The 20,999-nt window shown below is 40.6% G+C and overlaps 1 protein-coding gene across 2 annotated transcripts in view; it reads right to left on the bottom strand.

Annotated features, from left to right (window-relative positions):
- Positions 1–8,025: 8,025 nt before the first annotated feature.
- gng13b (guanine nucleotide binding protein (G protein), gamma 13b) overlaps positions 8,026–20,999 on the bottom strand; it is a 30,979-nt gene continuing 18,005 nt past the window's right edge. For both annotated transcript variants that reach the window (XM_049561167.1, XM_049561168.1), the window contains exons 2-3: positions 19,254–19,380; positions 8,026–14,608 (exon numbers count right to left, since the gene is read on the bottom strand). In XM_049561167.1, the coding sequence (XP_049417124.1) occupies positions 14,503–14,608; positions 19,254–19,351 (204 nt within the window). In that variant the 5' untranslated portion in view covers positions 19,352–19,380 and the 3' untranslated portion in view covers positions 8,026–14,502. The remainder of the gene's footprint in view (positions 14,609–19,253; positions 19,381–20,999) is intronic.

The raw sequence follows: 20,999 nt of genomic DNA, 5'->3' as shown, positions 1-20,999 counted from the left end.
TTTGTTTACTAGGACATCAAACTACTGTTTATTTCAGATTTTGAGTTCCTTTTGTATCTGCAGTGTCGGGTCATCTTTACAAGCGATCTGTTTCACATCATGTTTAGAAGTCATGTAACTACTTTAGATCTCTAAAATCACCTCTTGTAACACAGACGTTTTTCCCACCTTGTGACGGCTGTCAGAAAAACTCAAATCCTTCTCAGAGTCTGAACAAACGTTAAACAGTAACTCACTGCTGCATGTGACGTGTGCCACTAAAATCAGCCCGGAGCTGGCACTGACTTGTAAAAACATTTGAGTTTCTTGACAGCTCCATCTGGATACTGCAGAGCGTTGTGTGAGTGTCTGAGCTGCAGCTCCGGTGGATTAACCCTTGCTGCGATAATGAGTGTTGATGGTAACCTAAAGACGAGGGAGTCCACGCTGCGATCAGAGGATCAGCTTGGTAATCTGCAGGACTGGGCAGATACGTAGAGACGCACAAAGAAAGAGACAGTAAATAGTCAGACTGAAGGAGGGACAGACTGTTTCTGAACGCCAAAAATAGTCTGCATGTGAGAGGAAAACAAACACATCTCTGAGTTACTGTTGTTCAGCAGCGACACACGAGGGTTCTTCAGAGCTGCCTGTGTGTGAAGAAAAATTAAAATAAAGAATGCTAAATGCTAAATGCTAAACGTTTCATTAGCTTTTTAGATGATAACAACAACATGATGTAATTTATGTGTTTTTATTTTCTATCACTGAAACACCTGAGAGGAACAAGGCGTGTGAGAGCGACAGAGAACTGTGTAAAAAGATAATCATGCATGTATGTGATGATGTGTGTGGGAACATGTGTCTGTGTGAGTGCTGTAGTGTGTGTGTGTGTGTGTGTGTGTGTGTGTTGATTTATTTAGCAGGAACAACACACTGACACGTCCTAACAGAATGAATTATTTGTACAGGCAAATTAACTGAACTTTAAATGATACCATCAGCATGTTAACGTTTGTAAGTTTTGCTGCTGAGCGTCTCTCATTTAAACAATGGCAAAAGACAGACTTTGATGACGTGCTGATGTGAAGTGGAATCATGGGAAACTGTGAAGCTCAACGAGGTGTCTCACCTGGCAGCTGTAGCTCCGCCTCTATTTCTTTCCATGCTTCGTCCTTCTTTACGCCATCATGGTCAGAGCTGGAGGACAATGGTGGTTCTAGCCTAAATGGACCCAGTTGGCCCATATCAGGATCAGGACACGTCATACAGGCAAGGCTTCACAAGGTTTTCCTCACATTTCTTTTAGCGCTTTAGTTTTGCCTCCATGGAGAACTGCTGTCCATCTTTCTGTTTGGGTTTAGCAGCAGTGAGTCATTAGACGCAAATTCCCACCAGGCAGCGTGATGGATGCAAATTAAGAGGCGCAAATGATGTAATAATGTGATTAGTAATGCGATTTCGCATCATACGCTTATTCACAAAAGTTGAAAAATCTGAACTTCAGCGATTGATTCGATAGCCAGTTAGCATTTAGAATATCACGTGAGTTATTTGCACATATGAAGCGAGTCAACACAAAATATTCCAGCCTCAAACTCAATTCAAATTTACATTGCGTTTGGTGTGAAGACAACGTAAGGGCAGTTTTACATGTCTCACGTTGTGTTCACACCGGGCGCAAATAAACCAATTTGCCCAAGTGAATTACGTGTAAAGTCAATGTAAAGTTCAATAAACGTGAATTACCTCCAGGCGACACGATGGATATGATAAATGGGATGTACGTAACGCACATGACGCAAATTTAACGGTGCGAATGACGTGAGTGGAGCGATTTCACATCATTGCTTGCAAGAGTTGAAAAATCTGAAGTACAGCGACTGATTCAGCCAGTTAGCATCGAGATCCTCCGAGAACATATGACGCCTTTTCACATCTTTTGGGCACTCGCGTACACGCAATTTCACATGCATACGCCGCTAGTCAACACAAAATATTCTAGTGTTCAAACTCAGCACGATGGACGCGATGTATGCAATGCGAGTCCTGCAAATTAAGCAGCGTAAATGACACGAGTAGCGTGATTTCACATCATACGTTTATTTGCAAGAGTTGAAAAATCTGAACTTCAGCGACTGATTCACGCCAGGATAGCCAGCTCTGAGATTCTTTAGGGACATTTGAAGTGTGATGCCTTGTCACATCTTTTGGGCACTCGATTTCAAGGAGCTATGACGCAAGTTATTTGTGGGGATGAAGCGAGTCAACACAAAATATTCTAGCATTCAAGCTCACGCAAGTAACGCAACGCGAAAATTCGCATCGCGTTTGGTGTGAACACATGAGACCAGAACAATCTGTGATAGGCAGCATCTGCTCGTTTAAACAGAGCAGTGCATTCATGAGAGAGTGGGGGGTGGGAGTGGAGAGAGAAGGTCCCCGAAAGCGTGGATTAGAGCTCTGAGATTAGACGACCTGTGGTGACCTCAGCAGCACAGAGAGCAGTCGCTGAGTGTGACGGAGAGACGGAGAGATTATCACCAGCAGCAGAATGTGCATTAGAGATTGGTTCTGTTTCTCTTTGTATACACTGAGTGTGTGTGTGTGTGTGTGTATGTGTGTGTGTAGTGGTGTTGCGGGTGGATTGTTAATCCTAATCCACTCGTGAGTGAGTGTACATGCTGAGGACCAACAGGCCATTAGTTCCTGTTTTATATGTGTGTGTGTGGGTATATGAACACATGTCCACGTCTGCCAGTGTGTGTTTAAGTCTGTGCATGTATGTGCACATGCACGTGGAGATGCACTGGTATGCACTGTGTGTGTGTGTGTGTGTGTGTGTGTGTGTACGAGAGTGTAATCTGAGAGTGAATGGGGGGTTAGAGGGCCATTAACCAGTGCATTAGTCCTGACTGCAGACTGGAGTGTGTGTGTGTGTGTGTGTGTGTAGGAGAGCTGATGGTTTGAGGATTTCAGGGGGAAAGGGACAATGGGGGTGAGGATTTAGCGGCGAGGGTGAGGGGGGATTGAGTGCATTAGTGAGTGCATGTGTGTGTCAGTGTGTGTCGGAGGGATTGAGGGGAGCTGACCCATAAAAAGCAGACGGACACACCCTGAGTAAGAGTCAGCTGTGTCTCCGTCTCCTCTTCCTTTCATTCAAAACGTATCTGACACACAATCTGTCGCTGAATGAACACACCAGTGTCGGACATGTGTGGAATAAATGACCTCAGATCTCAGTCCAATAGAGCACCTTTGGGATGTGCTGGAACGGGAGATTCTCATCATGGATGTGCAGCCGACAAATCTGCAGCAACTGTGTGATGTCATCATGTCAGTATGGACCAACATCTCAGAGTCCAACCCCGTACCAGCAAGCTGTCCCTAATAAAGTGGCCGGTGTGTGTATATTTTTGGTTGTAGACACTAGTTTAGATTTTCCTCGCCGCACACTGTGGATGAATTTCTGAGGAGAAGTGAGACGGAGATAAAGGTAGTGAGGGATGGACAGAGAGGGAAAGAGGAGGTGAGACACAGACAGGGTGAAGAAAGTGAGAGCCTCCTGTTTTCTATTATTCATGACTTACAAGAAGCAGTGGAGGGGAAGGAGGAGAGGAGACTGTAGCTCTCCATCTTTCCCTTGAGTGCACTGGAGTCCTCTATAGGACCACTCCTATCTCTCACTCTCTTTTATTTCCCCTCCAGGTCTCTCGGTCTATAACTTTGTCTTCTGCTGCAGATTTCAACTTTAGAGTTTTGCATGTCCCAGAGCCACAGCTGCTACAGGAGGCTGAGAGAGTGATGAAATGAAAAACCCAACGGTCAGAGTGAAAGAGCTGCAGTTTCTCTGGATAACATCACTCTGAGGCACAGGGAAAAGGTGAGAGGCAGGAAGGAATGTTAAGAAGCTGAAGGCTGCCATCTACTACCTCTATCTTTGTGGTCAGCTGCAACAGCACGACTTTGAATACTTACACACTCATAAATATCATTAACACCTGTCAAAATCATGCGTTAATTACGATTAATTATTGTCAGAAAAAACAACATGTGTCAACACAGTGTCTTTGTCACGTGATGGAGGCAGACGAGACGGCGCTGCTTGGCCCCGTCAATGGAACGTCTACATTTAAAAGAGATGGAACTGTTGATAGCACCGTTCTCTGCAGTTTCTGCAGGAAGGAATTTTCGTACCATCGGAGAACTTCAAGCAGAGTGACCAGCACATATTAATACACCGGAGCTGGAGGACCTACCTGCCAGTTACAGGTATGCAGGTCAGCTGCAGCAGCACTGCAGAGAGTTACTGTATTCATAAGAGCAAGACGTTGTGCCAGTGCTGCTCTGCAGTTGTAGAGGATGTGACGAAACACATGTGATGGCATCACCCAGATGAGTTGGTAACACATTATAGTACTGCTAAAACCTACATTACTGTCACCCCCACACTGTTTGTACACACTTTGTTGCTTTTAATACCATGTTACCAACTTTCTGTTTTTAATCTGGGCCTTTTTTTCCTCTTAAAATTACGAGTTTAATCTCGTAATATTTTGTCTTTATTCTCGTAGATTTACAACTTTATTCTCGTAGATTAACAACTTTATTCTTGTAGATTTGCAACTTTATTGTCTTAGATTTGCAATTTCATTCTCTTAGATTTGCAACTTTATTCTCATAGATTTGCAACTTTATTCTTGCCGATTCACAACTTTATTCTCGTAGATTTGCAACTTTATTCTCATAGATTTGCAACTTTATTCTTGCCGATTCACAACTTTATTCTCGTAGATTTGCAACTTTATTCTTGCCGATTCACAACTTTATTCTCGTAGATTTGCAACTTTATTCTCATAGATTTGCAACTTTATTCTTGCCGATTCACAACTTTATTCTCATAGATTTGCAACTTTATTCTCATAGATTTACAACTTAATTCTCGTATATTTACAACTTTATTCTTGCCGATTCACAACTTTATTCTTGTAGATTTACAGCTTTATTCTTGCCGATTCACAACTTTATTCTCATAGATTTACAACTTTATTCTCGTAGATTTACAACTTTATTCTCTTAGATTTACAAGTTTATTCTCGTAGATTTGCAACTTTATTCTCGTAGATTTACAAGTTTATTCTCATAGATTTACAACTTTATTCTCATAGATTAACAACTTTATTCTTGTAGATTTGCAACTTTATTCTCGTAGATTTACAACTTTATTCTCATAGATTTACAACTTTATTCTCATAGATTAACAACTTTATTCTCGTAGATTTGCAACTTTATTCTCGTAGATTTGCAACTTTATTCTCTTAGATTTACAAGTTTATTCTTGTAGATTTACAACTTTATTCTCGTAGATTTGCATCTTTATTCTCGTAGATTTGCAACTTTATTCTTGTAGATTTGCAACTTTATTTTCGTAGATTTACAACTTTATTCTCGTAGATTTACAACTTTATTCTCGTAGATTTGCAGCTTTATTCTCGTAGATTTGCAACTTTATTCTCGTAGATTTACAACTTTATTCTCTTAGATTTACAACTTTATTCTCATAGATTAAATATTTTATTCTTCTAGATTTGCAACTTTATTGTCTTAGATTTGCAATTTCATTCTCTTAGATTTACAACTTTATTCTCATAGATTTGCAACTTTATTCTTGTAGATTTAAAACTTTATTCTCGTAGATTTGCAACTTTATTCTTGCCGATTCACAACTTTATTCTTGTAGATTTACAACTTTATTCTCGTAGATTTGCAGCTTTATTCTCGTAGATTTGCAACTTTATTCTCGTAGATTTACAACTTTATTCTCTTAGATTTACAACTTTATTCTCATAGATTAAATATTTTATTCTTCTAGATTTGCAACTTTATTGTCTTAGATTTGCAATTTCATTCTCTTAGATTTACAACTTTATTCTCGTAGATTTGCAACTTTATTTTCGTAGATTTACAACTTTATTCTCGTAGATTTGCAACTTTATTCTTGTAGATTTACAACTTTATTCTCGTAGATTTACAACTTTATTCTCATAGATTTACAACTTTATTCTGGTAGATTTACAACTTTATTCTCGTAGATTTACAACTTTATTATCGTAGATTTGCAACTTTATTCTCATAGATTTACAACTTTATTCCCGTAGATTTACAACTTTATTATCGTAGATTTGCAACTTTATTCTCTTAGATTTACAACTTTATTCTCATAGATTTACAACTTTATTATCGTAGATTTGCAACTTTATTCTCTTAGATTTACAACTTTATTCTCATAGATTTACAACTTTATTATCGTAGATTTACAACTTTATTCTCGTAGATTTGCAACTTTATTCTCATAGATTTACAACTTTATTCTCGTAGATTTGCAACTTTATTTTCGTAGATTTACAACTTTATTCTCGTAGATTTACAACTTTATTATCGTAGATTTGCAACTTTATTCTTAGATTTACAACTTTATTCTCTTAGATTTACAACTTTATTCTCGTAGATTTGCAACTTTATTCTCATAGATTTACAACTTTATTCTCGTAGATTTACAACTTTATTCTCGTAGATTTGCAACTTTATTCTCATAGATTTACAACTTTATTCTTGTAGATTTACAACTTTATTCTCGCAGATTTGCAACTTTATTCTCGTAGATTTGCAACTTTATTCTCGTAGATTTACAACTTTATTATCGTAGATTTACAACTTTATTCTCGTAGATTTACAACTTTATTATCGTAGATTTACAACTTTATTCTCGTAGATTTGCAACTTTATTCTCATAGATTTACAACTTTATTCTCGTAGATTTACAACTTTATTCTCTTAGATTTACAACTTTATTCTTGCCGATTTACAACTTTATTCTCGTAGATGTGCAACTTTATTCTCGCCGATTTACAACTTTATTCTCGTAGATTTGCAACTTTATTCTCGCCGATTTACAACTTTATTCTCTTAGATTTACAACTTTATTCTCGCCGATTTACAACTTTATTCTCTTAGATTTGCGTCTTTATTCTCTTAGATTTATGACTTTGTTCTTGTAGACTTACAACTTTATTCTCGTAGATTTGCGTCTTTATTCTCTTAGATTTATGACTTTGTTCTCGATATCTAAGATAAATGACCCTCATTTTTGAGTGGATTTAAACTTTACCAAAGATACTCTATAACAAAAGGTACCGCATTACAAGCTGCACCAATGGTTCAAAATGGTGTACACTTAAGATATCCTAAGTGAGCATGATCGTCTCTACCCCACAACCTGATGCATGAAATCAGATTCAAAACCATACAATGCTATAATCAGTACAAACTGATGTTTGTTTCTAATTTGTATGCTCCTTTTTATCTGCTAGCTTAACGCCTGATATGAGTGTAAGATCATGTAATTTTCTCCTGATTTGTCCATCTGAATAAATGCCATTTCAGTATCAGAATGTTTGGAAGGGTTGGGGCTTGTGAAAAATGGGTCCAGTATTTATTTCAGTGACTTTGGGGCAAAGGAAACATCGTAATCTGTACTCACGTTCACTTTTCCCGACGGAATGAATGGACTCAGGGCCGCTGCTAGTCTCCTAAAGGGGCGGGGTAGGGGCGAAAGCCACGTAACACAGTTACAGGAAATGAATCTAAAGTGGGCTTTCTGCTTTTACCCACCCACTGGCTTTGATACTACATCTCCAGCTGCTGTATGTGGCCTTCCCTTGTTCTTCCTTTGTCTCTGAACTGCCATCTTGTTTCCCTTCAGTTGGGGTTAATTTCTTAGTTTATGGTGCATCTGTCCTGCTGTTGTCATTTAACAGTCAACGCAGAAGCTGCATTTGTTGGTTTTTCACAATGAAAGAAATTCAAATCACCAGCAAAATCCAAGATATAAGCAGTAATCCAAAGGTCTGGAACCAGGCGGCTCTTACTGTTGTAGATGATCAGTTGAAAATAAACTTGGAGACTCACACATGTTCAAACAAAACACATAAAACCAACCAGGTTGTCTAAAAATCTTCTACTTTATTCAATAAGATAAATGTTTTTGTAAAACATTCAATAAAAAATGATCTTTAATTTATTGCTCATTGTCATCTTTACACTAGGACTTGATCTGATGCATAATATTTTTTTTCCAAAGCACTCTCACAAGGAATATGTTGCTAGATATTTAGACAAGGTTTTATGCTGTCATTATAATAGTAATAACATACATACGTACGCACGTTCAGATTATATAAAAACAAACCAAACAAATAAAGTTACAGTTGCTGAACAGAAAAACAGACAAGGGACAGGCTGACTCAGGAATCCTCTCACATACTTCTGGAGCTGCTGTAAGACTGTAGCCGACAGTGTTTGTTGCTTTTCCAGTGGTGTTGTAAGAGCAAAAACAAGTGTTAAACCTTTGAGTTGTAAAATCATGTTGGAAAAGGGAATAAACTCGAGCCCAACATTGGAAAAGCTACAAACATGCAGCTCAAGACTTCAGTTCTTCGTACCGTGGAAACCGTTTCAGAAGTCCCCCTACATGCATTTATCATGAAGTAACAAGGCTATAGTTTAACGCAAAGCTTTAGTATCATTCTGTCAACTAGTTAACACACATTGTACTTTCCAACACCTAAACTATTAAAATCAAATCAAATGAAATAAAACATAATAAGGGAGGTGCATACTGTACATGCCAGTGAACTGTGGAGCTTCTGAACTGACTCCATGTGGAGTCGTCATGTTGCATATATGCATCGCAGCCCAGTCGCCAGAGGAAAATGTTGGCATTGTACGTTTCTGCAAACCATGAACACGTTATATTGCATGTTTCATATGCATCATATCTTTTTAAAAGTGGCATAATATATGAGCTGACTTTCACCTGGAGGTGGAGGAGCTGCTGGATGGCGTGACAGCTAGGCGAGATGCCTGCCAAGCTGGAGGCGACTGCAAAAACCACCTGCACCCAAACATGGTTGTTTTTCCAGCGGTTTAATCGCTCCAAAATGTGGGTGTTTTTAGTGACTCGTTGCTGGCTTTCCAGCGGAGATAGTGCCACAAAAAGCTGTTCTTTTTTAAAGAAACATGGCTGTGTTTCCAGCAGTGGGGACAGTGCCATGAAAAGCTGTTCTTATTTTACTAAGAAATCATTGCATTTCCAGTGGTGATTGTACCACGAAAAGCAGTTGATTTTACAGAGACACTGCTGCATATCCAGTGTTGATAGTGCCACAGAAAGCTTTTCTTCTTTTTTCAAAATTGCTGCATTTCCAGCAGGTATCGTGCCACAAACAGCTTTTTCGTTTCACAGAGACATAACTGCATTTATAGCGCGGGTGGTGCCACAAAAAGCATTTTGTTTTTACCAAGACATGGCCAGTGCCCAAAAAGCGGTTGTTTTCATCCAGACATAGCTGCATTTCCAGCAAGGATAGTGCTACAAAAAGCTCTTCTTTTTTATCGAGATTGCAGCATTTTCAGCAGAGATAGTGCCACAAAAAGTATTTCTTTTTTACCAAGACATCACTGCATTTCCAGTGTGCACAGTGCCATGAAAAACAGTTGTTTTTGCAGAGATATCACTGTATTTCTAGTGGAGATAGTGCCAGGAAACAGGTTCTTTTGTACACAGATATCGTCACATTTCCAGCAGGTATCGTGCCACAAACAGCTTTTTCTTTTCACAGAGACATAGCTGCATTTCTAGCGAGAGTGGTGCCCCAGAAACGATTGTTTTTACCAATGTGTTTTTGAAACAAAATGTTTTAACACATCCACTACATAATAACACGCAGATATAAGGTATCCCTGGTTTGCAGTAACGTACAATGCCAACATTTATACTGGCAACCAGGTCGGCTTATTGTTGTACTGGACATCCTAAATTCACTGGCTTTCACTTCAGCTACAATTTTACATTAGCAGTTTTTATTTTGTTCCCCCAAAAAGTATCTGAATAAATCTGAAACATGTTACTAAGTTTGGACAACACGCTCTCACTCCCAACCTGTCAGACAGCAGCACACGGTCAGTGGGCATACGCTTCAAACCTTGATGCGCTAGTGTCAGTTTTCGTTCGTTACATGCGACAGTGACTTTTGGTTTCTCCATCAAAACTACTTAACGTTAAGTAACAAAACTACGCAGTTTGGTTTAGAAAACCAAACTTTTGGTTTTACATGGGACACTAATACCAATCTCTGGGTGAAGTCTGGCGTGTGTTTGAACCATCCACCACCCCTCCCTGCCTGCGTACTCAGACGCTCTTAGGGGGCGATCACACCGAGATGAAACGCTAGAAATGTGACGCCAGTAAAACCATTGTTTTCCTATGATACGGCGCGTCTGACTGGCGTTCAAGCGTCTTTTTAGACAGGGGTTTTTCCGACGTCTTTTTAGACGCGCGTAGACGCTGAAAAGTTAAAATATTTTCAACTTTTTTGAGCGTCAGACGCCAGTAGCTAGTGCGCATTGAATAAGCGCTTCCAGCATTTCAAGCATCTTTAAAGCGTCCGCGTCTCTAGCGTCACATTTCTGTGTGATCATCCCCTTAGTTCTACGTTATTGCCACTGACATTGGAGTTAGCTGAAAGCCCGTGGCATCGTAAACAGACACTGTGAGGGTGTTTTGTACGTTGCTAACAGAAGCCGAGAGCCACTGACCAGGCTGCCGTATTTGACGCCGTGGGAACGAGAGCAGGTTGGAGTGGATGAAATCTTGTCGTACATGTTTTACAGAAAGGAAGAGGTGCAGGTTAAGATAGATGCAAGCGTGTTTGATAAAAACATAAACAATTTATTAGCACGTCATGGATATATTTGTCGAGTTTAAAAAAAGAGGAAAATTAAATAGCAGTTACACGTTATAGGACCAGAGTCATCGGAGCACTGAGCAGCCTTCAGGGAGCCGGGTCATCTTGAAGAAAATGTTTATAATGAGACTCATTACAGTACTGAGACGATGTGAGGCTCCCCTGTCCCAAGTCATTTAGAGAATCCCACATCCTTGCCACTCCTCCGCTCATACACATTCTCAATAAGCAGTGTGTGTGTGTGTGTGTGTCTGCTCAGCCTCAGGCCTGCCTGTGTGTGTGTGTGTGTGTGTGTGTGTGTGTGTGTGTGCGCATGTGTGTGTTACCAACTGCATGTGTGTGTTACCAACTGCATGTGTGTGCATGTACAGTATGTCGCAATCCAGAAGGGAGCTGAATTTATGCACTTTAAAAATAAATACACATAAGCACACAATTAGAGTCACGTGCACGCACACACAGGCCTGTTCTGAGGTCAGTGGTTATCATGCCACATATTTACATTCTCGTTTTAAGGAAACTGTGTACAAGGCAGTAGTAGATGGTGATCTGGCAAGGTGTAGTCTTTTTTTTTTTTTTGGTCTTTTTTTTTCTTACGAGTTGGGGGATGAGGGTGCAGACATAAGACACAAAACTAAGGTGAGAGTCATCAATAAATAAATAAATAAATAACCCAAGCATTGACCAATAAGTTAATAAGTTAAAGGGGTCCGTCTGTACATGTGTGGAGAGAGATGGTGTGTGTGTGTGTGCATGGTTTGTTTGATGTTAGGAGTGTGTGTGTGTTGTCCTAAGGGGCTGTAGCTATGGAGGAGCAGGAGCAGTAAACTGAAGCCGTCCCCCAGAGACCCACAGCTTCATTCTGCTCCGACAACACAAACAGAGCTGCTATGAAACTTTCTGACCTAATGACACCGAAGCAAAAACAACACTGGCTGCAGATGTGCAGAATGCGATATAACCATGCTACCATATATGAAAACTGCAGGAGTCACACTGGGAAGATACAGTGAAAGCTAAAAAAACACAACTTTGCCGTCGTGGTGACGTTTCCAAACTTCGGTATTTTTTAAACCTGGACCATATTTTCCCCTGTTTGTGTGTCTCAGGCTGCTGTCAGCCCGAGAGTGGTCTCCTCTGGTCTGAATCAGGGACTCATGTTGTTCCAAAGTTGTATAATTGCCTAGAGTTGGTTGGTGTTCTCATGGCAGCATTTACAAGAGGACCAGATCAAATGCCTTGTGTGAGAAAGCTGCTCATCTTTGTGATCTTCAAAAATCTGTAACAGTGGCATAATTTGTTGACTAAGTGTGTGGTTAACATCATTAAAGTTAAAGTGTATTACCTACAGTAGATTTCAGTCAGCACGCCTCCAGTTTGGAGAAGCAGACAGGACACAGAAGCTAAATAATGTACTGCTGTGGACAGAGGCAGCAACAAAACATATTTTCGCCACCTAAAAATCTTTATCAGTTTAAGTGTATGCTGTATTTAGAATATTTCTACCACTTTACTTTGCCGTCCAACAGCATTTTCTAAAGCAGAACTGAAGCCGTTATTTTTGCTGTCTTCTAAGCCACCAGACTCCTTTGACAAAATCTGCAATTTTACGTTGCACAACACAGGAGCTTGAAAACGTCATAATGGGTGGAGGCAGGCCTGAAGTCAACAGGTCAGAGGCTTCCAGACGTCATTTCACCTCGTTGACACCATGGACGAGGAGACGTTAATCATGGAGGTGCACCCAGATGTCTTCCTACTACTCCTCTGGTTTTGTGGTTCTGTTTATAGAAACGACATCTTGTTATATCGCGCGATTATGCGTGAATTCACGATATCTCGTGGGTCCTTGTGACTCCGCACAGCAAAAGCAGCCAGTTGACGGACGGCGGAGCACGCAGCGGATAACCAGCGCAGTCGTTCTGCAGCGGACACGCATCCAGTGGAATTCCGGCGTTAGTGCCGTACACGCCAGGACGTATTTTGAGGTCTTTGTCTGTTCCAGAGGCTGAAAACTAAAGGGGACAGAGTGTTTGCTGTCAGGGCCCCGAGGCTCCGGAACAATCTGCTCTAGGGAATCAGGTCTGGCCGAGTCAGTGATCTCTTTTTGGTCCGTTCTTAAATCAAACTTTTATCGGAGAGCCTTTTCTGATTCAACTTAAGTTTTACGTTCATTTAAACTGTCTTTTATTCCCTCAGTTTTGACATACCACAGTGTTTTTATCAGTTGTTGTTTTCATGTCTCGTCTGTTTCAATCACTGACATGTAAAGCACTTTGTAACTCTGTTTTATACATAAAGATAATATAAAGGATTATAACACGACCTAACCGATCGAAGCAGCGGTAGATCAGCAACTCCCGTGTTCTGCGAGGCAAATTACTGTTTTTGTCGATGGAGTCTGGTGATGTAAAGGTTTTAGTTCCCCTGTCTGCAAGTGCTGTCTAAAATATTCTCAATATAGCGTACGCTTAAACTGATAGCGATTTTTTTTAGGTAGCTAAAACATATTTTGCTGCTGCCGTCGTGCACAGCGGTACGTTGCTTAGCGTCTGTGTCAGTACTCCACACTGGGGGCGTGCTGACTGCCATCTGCTGCAGATATTACACCTACTGTGAATAAATACCTAATACACTTCAAAACATCTGAACGATCCCTTTAATGTCCTTTACATGTCGGGCTTATGTATTTGTTAGGTGCATTACTAACTTTTTAGATTTATAATTTATGGATTTCTAAATTTGGGGCCTGTAAAAGTAAATCAATGATCTTCATTTAATTATAAATAACTGTAGAATCTTAGGGACTGTTTAGTTTTAACGAGGTGATAATGAAGTTATTTGTCGACCACAGACCTGCGCTACTAACGTTCAATCAAAAAGTACGAAATCTTTTATCGTTGTTTTTTTTGTAAGGGAAAGTGGTTGCTCCGTTAGGGTTGCAGCGGTATGAGATTTTCACGGTACGATAACCGTCTCAGAAAATATCGCGGTATCACAGAATTTATATTATTAACAGTCAGAATGACCATTTAAATAATGAAAATGTAAGGATTGTTTTTGGTTGAACAAACGTTTTATTACTTCAATTAAAACTTGGAACCACTTTGTTATCGTAAGTTTGTTTAAGAAGTCAAAAAATAACTAAAATAAAGTTAAGATTCTTTGTTTTCCAGTATCCCAGATAAAGTACACGGTATGATAACCATCAACTTTTATATTATGATATACCTTGAAACCGGTATATCGCTGCAACCCTAATCTCAGTGTTGAACAGAATTCCTCCAGCAGATCTGGAGTCAGTCTAGCAGTGAGAACGTGACGACAGTTTATTACAACTCATCAGAAATGGAAGAAGAAGAAGAAGAGTAGAAAGCGTGTGACTGGCAGCTGCATAAATAAGTCATCATATATCATACAGAGACATGTAATAGCAGTACTGATCATCATCATCCTCATATATCATAGTAACGATGCCGTGGCAGGAATAAAACTTGCAGTGAACGTGTGGCAGTCAGGGACAAACCCAAAGTTTGGAGTGTGTGTCTCTGTCAGTGTGTGTTTCTATGCCCTTGTTGGAGTGTGTGTTTCGGGGACATCAGCGGTTGTACATTCACGGTGAGAGGTTAGGAGGCGCTGTCCTTCAGGGGTCATCTGTAGGTGTGTGGGGGTCAGCATGGTTGGAGCTGAAGGTCGTGGTGGGATGATGGGTTTTCTTCTAGAGAAGGATGCACTTCCCTTTCTCCACCCACGGGTTGTTCTTCATCAGCTCTGGGTTCAGGAAGGGGTCCTCTGGGACGCCGTCCTCTATCCACTTTACCAAACTTTGTGGGGAGACAGAGACATTTTTCAGATTCCAGAGGAAGTTTATTACCACAATCAATCCTCCGTCCCTCTTTGTCCATACAAGGCAAGAAATACAGGGAGAAGCTCAGCAACCAGGAGTAACTAATTACATTTACTCCTGCAGCTGAAGCTCTCTGTGTACTGTTGGAGGAAGTTTTCATTTACTTAAGTCCTTTTATTTCACTGAACTTTAAAGCAGCTGAAATCATATGAGCCATTCACAACACACTGTACATGACAGTGACATGACTTTCTTTTTCCACTGAAGGATTGTTCAGTATTTTGTGAGGTTCACTGATTCACTTTGGACGAGAAGATCAAAACCACTCTTATGTTTGTACGACAAATACGAAGCTACCACACAGATAGCTAGCTTAGCTCGACCAGGTGCAGTAACCTGTAGTCCAAAATAAAACCCCACGTAGAACTACAACATGTTGTATCTACACTTTGGGTTTTGTGCATGGTAATTAAGCCCAGTTTCCAACAAATACTTTCAGTACAGCACCTTTGGAACCAGCAGTAAGCCTTCAGACATGGTACCTAGACCCTCGGTGTGTTCAGACAGTGCTCTTAAATGTGGGCGGGGTTGTTGTCACCCACTGCTCCGTCCAGCACTCACTGTATTTCCTCCTTTATCAGTCTGCACCTGGTTTATCGTCCACAGAACGAGGCTGCACGCCCACATTTTCACAACAAAACAGAACAGGCTGCAGTGAGAGTCTCTCTCCATGGGATATTTAAAAATAGCAGCTTTGTGCATTTAGTCCTTCTCAGGCAAGCTCAGGGGTTTAGTGTTGCTGTAGCCCACAGGAAGTGAGGATTAGAATATATGACCTTCACATAATCCGCTCCAAATGAATCTATATTTTTAAAGTCATTACTAAAAGTGTGTGTCATATAAAAACTAAAGTGATGGTCAGAGTTGTCACAGTGAAATTTAAGGTGTGCTGATGGATTCACGTCATCAACTCATGCACTGAGTAACATTACAAGTTAACGTTCCACCTTAAAAGTCGCCGGCAGTCGGCCCAGTGAATGAAGTTATTGTTTCTCAGACTCCAGCTGCTGTGAGAGGCAGCAAAACATCCTTTCATTTTATAGTTACAGTTTACTAATAAAACTCTCCACAGTATGAACAGTGGTTACATGAGCCTCAAAACCAGACACAACTCAGCCCTGAGCAGAGTGAGCGTCCTCTACTGACCAATCAGACTGAACTGAACCGTACTAATAAAGACCCGTCTCAGTTAGAGGCCTGGTCTGGTTGCCAAGCAGTTAATTGAGGATGGAAACAGAGGGTTCGACAGGGACGCCACCAGCCGGTTTGGGTCGAGCTCAGACCGCTGCTACGTTTCTCTGCGACGTTCTAAAACAGTTTTGTGTCGCCGTGAATCTTTGGTCTGAACTGGGCTTTAGACAGATGCTGCTTTGTAATTTTCACCATCTTAGTTTACTGTTACACTGTTTTAGTGTGTCACAGATAAACATTTCAATTAACATCATGTGTTTACCTCCTTTTTTACTCCTGTCATTGAACCATTAGGATGTAGGTCTGTGAAGATACAACGTTATGTGGCAGCAGCCCAAGTACGGAGATTATGACTCAGTAATTTCAGCAGTATTTGTCTCATGTTTGCTAACATTAGCTACCTGTCATACCAGACCACGTAAGGCTGGAGCTCATATTAGTAAAGGTTTGTTTTATTGTTTCAGGACTTTAACCTCTCAGTTGTAAAAGGAAGAATATGTTGTTTATTCCTCAGAGGTTACACTGTCTCACTTTAAATCCAGTTAATTATCTGTAACTGAGCTTTACTGGAGGAAAACAAAGCCCTCCCTCCGTCACTGTTTCTTTGGTATATTCCCAGTATTTTCATGCAGGGTTTCACAGCACTGACCCCGACCACTTCTGTACTCTACGTTAAAAGCAGACAGTCCCGTCTGGCGGTGCTGATGAAGCCTCAGATGAAGTGTTTCTTCTGATTGGCCCTTAATCGACTGGCGCTGCAGTGAGAGCACGAGACACACAAAGAGACTGCTGAACAGGACTTAATGACGGCTGCGGCTTTGCTTAATGATTCGATGTGCGCCGCGGCTGTGACAATAGCCTTCAAGGCAGCATTAGTTAATGAAGTCACATCACTGTTTTATTGTTGTGGTGGAGTGACTAATGCCGTCACATCCAAAGTCTTTGTGTTTATTCAATCATCGGACTTATTACAACGAACAACAGCAGAGTCTGCGGCCTTCTGCGAGCAGCGTTTATTATACTGGTGTTTAACTGAATAACCCTCTGAGTTACCTTGGAAACAGCAGTGGGTTAAACATCCTCAACTCAATGTCCACTTACTTATTCAGGAGCTTTCAAGCAGATCACACAGCCTATTTTTGGCGGATAGAGTCGGATCAGTGGTCATTGAACTGTGATTTAAGTTGCTAAATGTGATGCTGACCCAATCACCTGAATCCATGTTGATATTTTAGATTTCTGCAAACCATGGATACGATACATTTCGGGTGCTGTTTGTAAAGTGGCTCATGCTGAAAATAACATCAACATTTTGCCACATTTAGCTTCAAACAATGTTTAAAAAAGTGTGAAATATAATAAATAGTTAAATCTAAATATTAAATGTGGCACCTAAATGTTAAATGTTAAATCTAAATATTAAATCTAAATCTAAATGTTAAATCTAAATGCTAAATTTAAATCTAAATGTTAAATTTAAATCTAAATGCTAAATTTAAATCTAAATGTTAAATTTTAAATCTAAATGTTCTGGGTGAAACTAAATATTTAGCTAATATGCAAATTCATACTGCCAGTCACCGGAAGTACCAAAATGAAAGCTCGAGATGGTCAGACTGTGTTTATAGAATCAAATAACAAATTAAAACCAACTTATCGGGGGAAATGAACACTTGAACATACATTAGCGTGATAATAACTACCTAAAATAACAAGAAACGTGTTTGGAGAAATTTTATTTCACGTGTACTTTGAGTTGTTAGTGTCCCTTCTGAGGGAAACCTTGTTGTTTACAAATACTTCCGGGTAGAAAACCAGCAGAGTTTAGCTACATATATATATGCATATCTCACATTCTTCACGTCACTATATCACCGTTTAGACTAATCTGGTGTTTATAAAGTCTATAAATACAATGATTGAACAAACATTACTATTTCTGTGTGCACGTTTTGTAAATAATAACAGCAGCTAACTGCTACCATGGTGGACAACTTTACAGCTCTGTACATTTGGTCCGTCCAAAAAGTCACGGCTCTTGATGTAGATTTCTCCATGTTGTCACCGGCTTCTTCTTTCATTCCTTGGTAAATTCGTAGCACTGTCTGAATGTAGCGTTGGGTTATCCAGAGCAGCGCACTCTCAGAGTGGCAGAGCGCACTCTGGACACTCTGTCTGTGGAGACGGAGCAGCAGAGCGCCGAGCGGAGTGAATGTGTGATTAACTTAACCGTTGGTTCATTCATGTAGAAATATAACGCTGCGTTTCTTCCACCAACAGGGCTCTCATTTTAGTGTAGAGCGTCAGACTGAATTTACCAACGCACCATGTCAGGTCACTCACTCTCCGGGACCGCCAGTGTTACTTGAATAAGTAAACACTGACCAACGGGACCAGACTGGCCGACCCGTATGCTCTCACTCAGTGGATGGATGATGTCACAGGAAGCCAATCTTACAAAGGAGGACCACACTTGTTTGTTTTGCTATGGAAGCTAACGTTAGCTAATGTGCTAAAAAGTTAGCGTTGCAGAGAAATCCAATCTTCCTCTTAATCCCTCCCCAGTTTCTGATGAGGTGGACATGATAACCCTTAATACACATAACCTTATTCATCCCTACAACAGGAAATACTTTTTCCCTAACCTGATATGAAGTGTGCGCTGCACATGTGAGCATTTTTGATGATGGCCTCCGTCCAGTCCTTATCTTATCACATTTAACCATAGTTGTCTTTGTTTTTGTTGACGGGCAGTGGCGGCTGGTTTTGAGCCATGACTCCTTCTATTCTGGCTCCCAATAACACAACAAGACAAACACATTTTAACACTCCTGTGGAGCCTACAGCCCTGTGGGGGAGAGGCAGCTGCACCTCCAGGTAATAAGATGAAAGGATCTACAGTAATATTTATTTTTATTTTTACAATACTATGCACAAGTCTATTCAACAAACACGGATTGTTTATCGGGAACACTGAAATTTTGAAGGATGGAAACTAAACAACAAACTTGTTTCTCTGTTCCTTCTGGACTGAGCCAGGCTAACTGTATCCAGTCTTTGTGCTAAGCTATGCAAACTGCCGCCGGCTGTGGCTTCATTTTTAATGTACAGACATGAGAGTGGTTTTCACCTTCTCAGCTACCTCTGGGCAAAAAGCTTTGCAGAAAAATCCTGTCCTGTACTTCTGATATTCAGCTACAGACTCTGTGATGTGATGAGTAATATCTAAATTTCTGCACACTTTGAAACTGTGAACTATCACAGATTTTATGTACTCGGCGTATTTAGTAAAACCAAAGCTATTTTATTTCAGAGCTACTCATCACAGTTGGTTTTTGGGAGGTGAACTCAGTGCAGGTGCTTGTACTCACTCAGTCACTGTTTTGGAGGACTTCTCTCGTTTGAAGGCCAGCTGGTACTTGAGGCTCTCCACCTCCTTCTTCATCTGGGGCAGGTCCATCTCATCCATGGCTGCAGCTTGATGTAGGGCTTTTCTACCTGTGCACAGCGGGGGAGGGGGAGGCCAGAGTTAAATTTATACAGTACATTACACTGTTAAATAGCAGTCAGACACACTCCATACAACCGTGCCCTGCAGCAAGAACACAAACGAAGTACATCTGATTTATAACCACTGCTTAACGATTCCACCTACAGGAGGGGAGAACAGAGGCCATTAAATGTTAGGGTACAAACAAGTGCTGCCAAAACTGGCAGACTCACTCAGCACCACAGGATATATTCAGCTGGCTTGTTTCGTGTCCTTGGGGCTGCATGTTCCCACTTTAGGAAAAGTTCATCAGCTTTAATGAATAAAAGTCCATTAAAACAGCGAGCAGTGTGCCAGGTGAGTGCTTCCAGTGGACTGTATAAAATAATGGACGTAGCCACCGTGACATCACCCATTGGTTTGTGGACTCCTGTTTTGGCACCTTAAGTCTGGCATTTTTGCTTGCGCCATCTTGGATTTCTGGAGCCAGAAGTGACCATTTTTGAACGAGAGGGTGGAGCTAACCCTAACACTAGCTGCTAGCTTGGTTAGCACATTTAATTTACAGCTTTGTTAACTGTGACAATGCTAATGCTAATTTTTGCTTTCAAAAACAAACATCCAGCTCCTCAAGGGTCTTTAAAGACAACTGCCACTAAACAAAGATTTTTTAGCTGACTAAAACATTTCAATTAGCTTTCCTGAACTAAAGACACACTGAAATAGCAACAGCTACGGCTACGTCTGTACTGTTAATCTGGGGTTACAACATGGATACATTACTGTCGCAGTGGTAGTGACTTGATGGCAACCAGACGTGACCACATTATGACAAAAGGGGAGAATAAATCAATTTGTGCAAGTGAATTACATGTAAAGTCAATGTAAGGCCAAGATTAGATGCAAATTCCTGCTGGGCGGCACGATGGATGCAATGCTAATCATGCAAAATATGCGAATTAAGTGACGTGAATGAAGCAAGTAGCACAAATTTGTGTCATACCCTTATTCGCGAGAGTTGAAAAATCTAAACTTCAGCAACCACTTCACGCCACGATCGTAAATCAGCATTGAAATATAAGATAGAGGACGTACTGGCCAAGTTTATCCATCAATTCAGCGATTTCATGCGTATGATGCGAGTCAACACAAAATATTCTCGTGTCCAAACTTGCGCGAGTAACGTGACGTGAAAATCTGCATCGCATTTGGTGTGAACACAACATTTGGGTTAGCTCCACTCTCTTGCTGTAATATGGTCACATCTGGCTCCAAAAGTCCAAGATGCGCCACGACCAAAATGCCAAACTCAAGGCTTCAAAACAGGAAACCAGGTGATATTTGATAAAAAACTTGAAAATCAAATTTAATGGAATTTAAAGGAAACTTTAATTATGTTTGCAGCCAACATGACCGCAGTTCAATAGCTCATGAATTCTACGCAAAGTTAGGTTCTTATCTTCTGTTTCCATTTGCATTGACTGCAGGTTAAAGTAGAGCTCAGTACCTGAAGGGAGGGAAAAGAAAAAAGCTTTTCTATTTGGCTCAGAAAGAAGAGACAGGACAGCCTGTACTTGTGCTGCGTCCCATTTCTTCCAATTTGCCCTCAAATCCTCCCCCGTTGTGT

Source organism: Epinephelus fuscoguttatus, linkage group LG19 (assembly GCF_011397635.1).
Source record: "Epinephelus fuscoguttatus linkage group LG19, E.fuscoguttatus.final_Chr_v1".
NCBI lineage: Eukaryota > Metazoa > Chordata > Actinopteri > Perciformes > Serranidae > Epinephelus > Epinephelus fuscoguttatus.
This window is presented reverse-complemented; position numbering and strand designations above follow the sequence as displayed.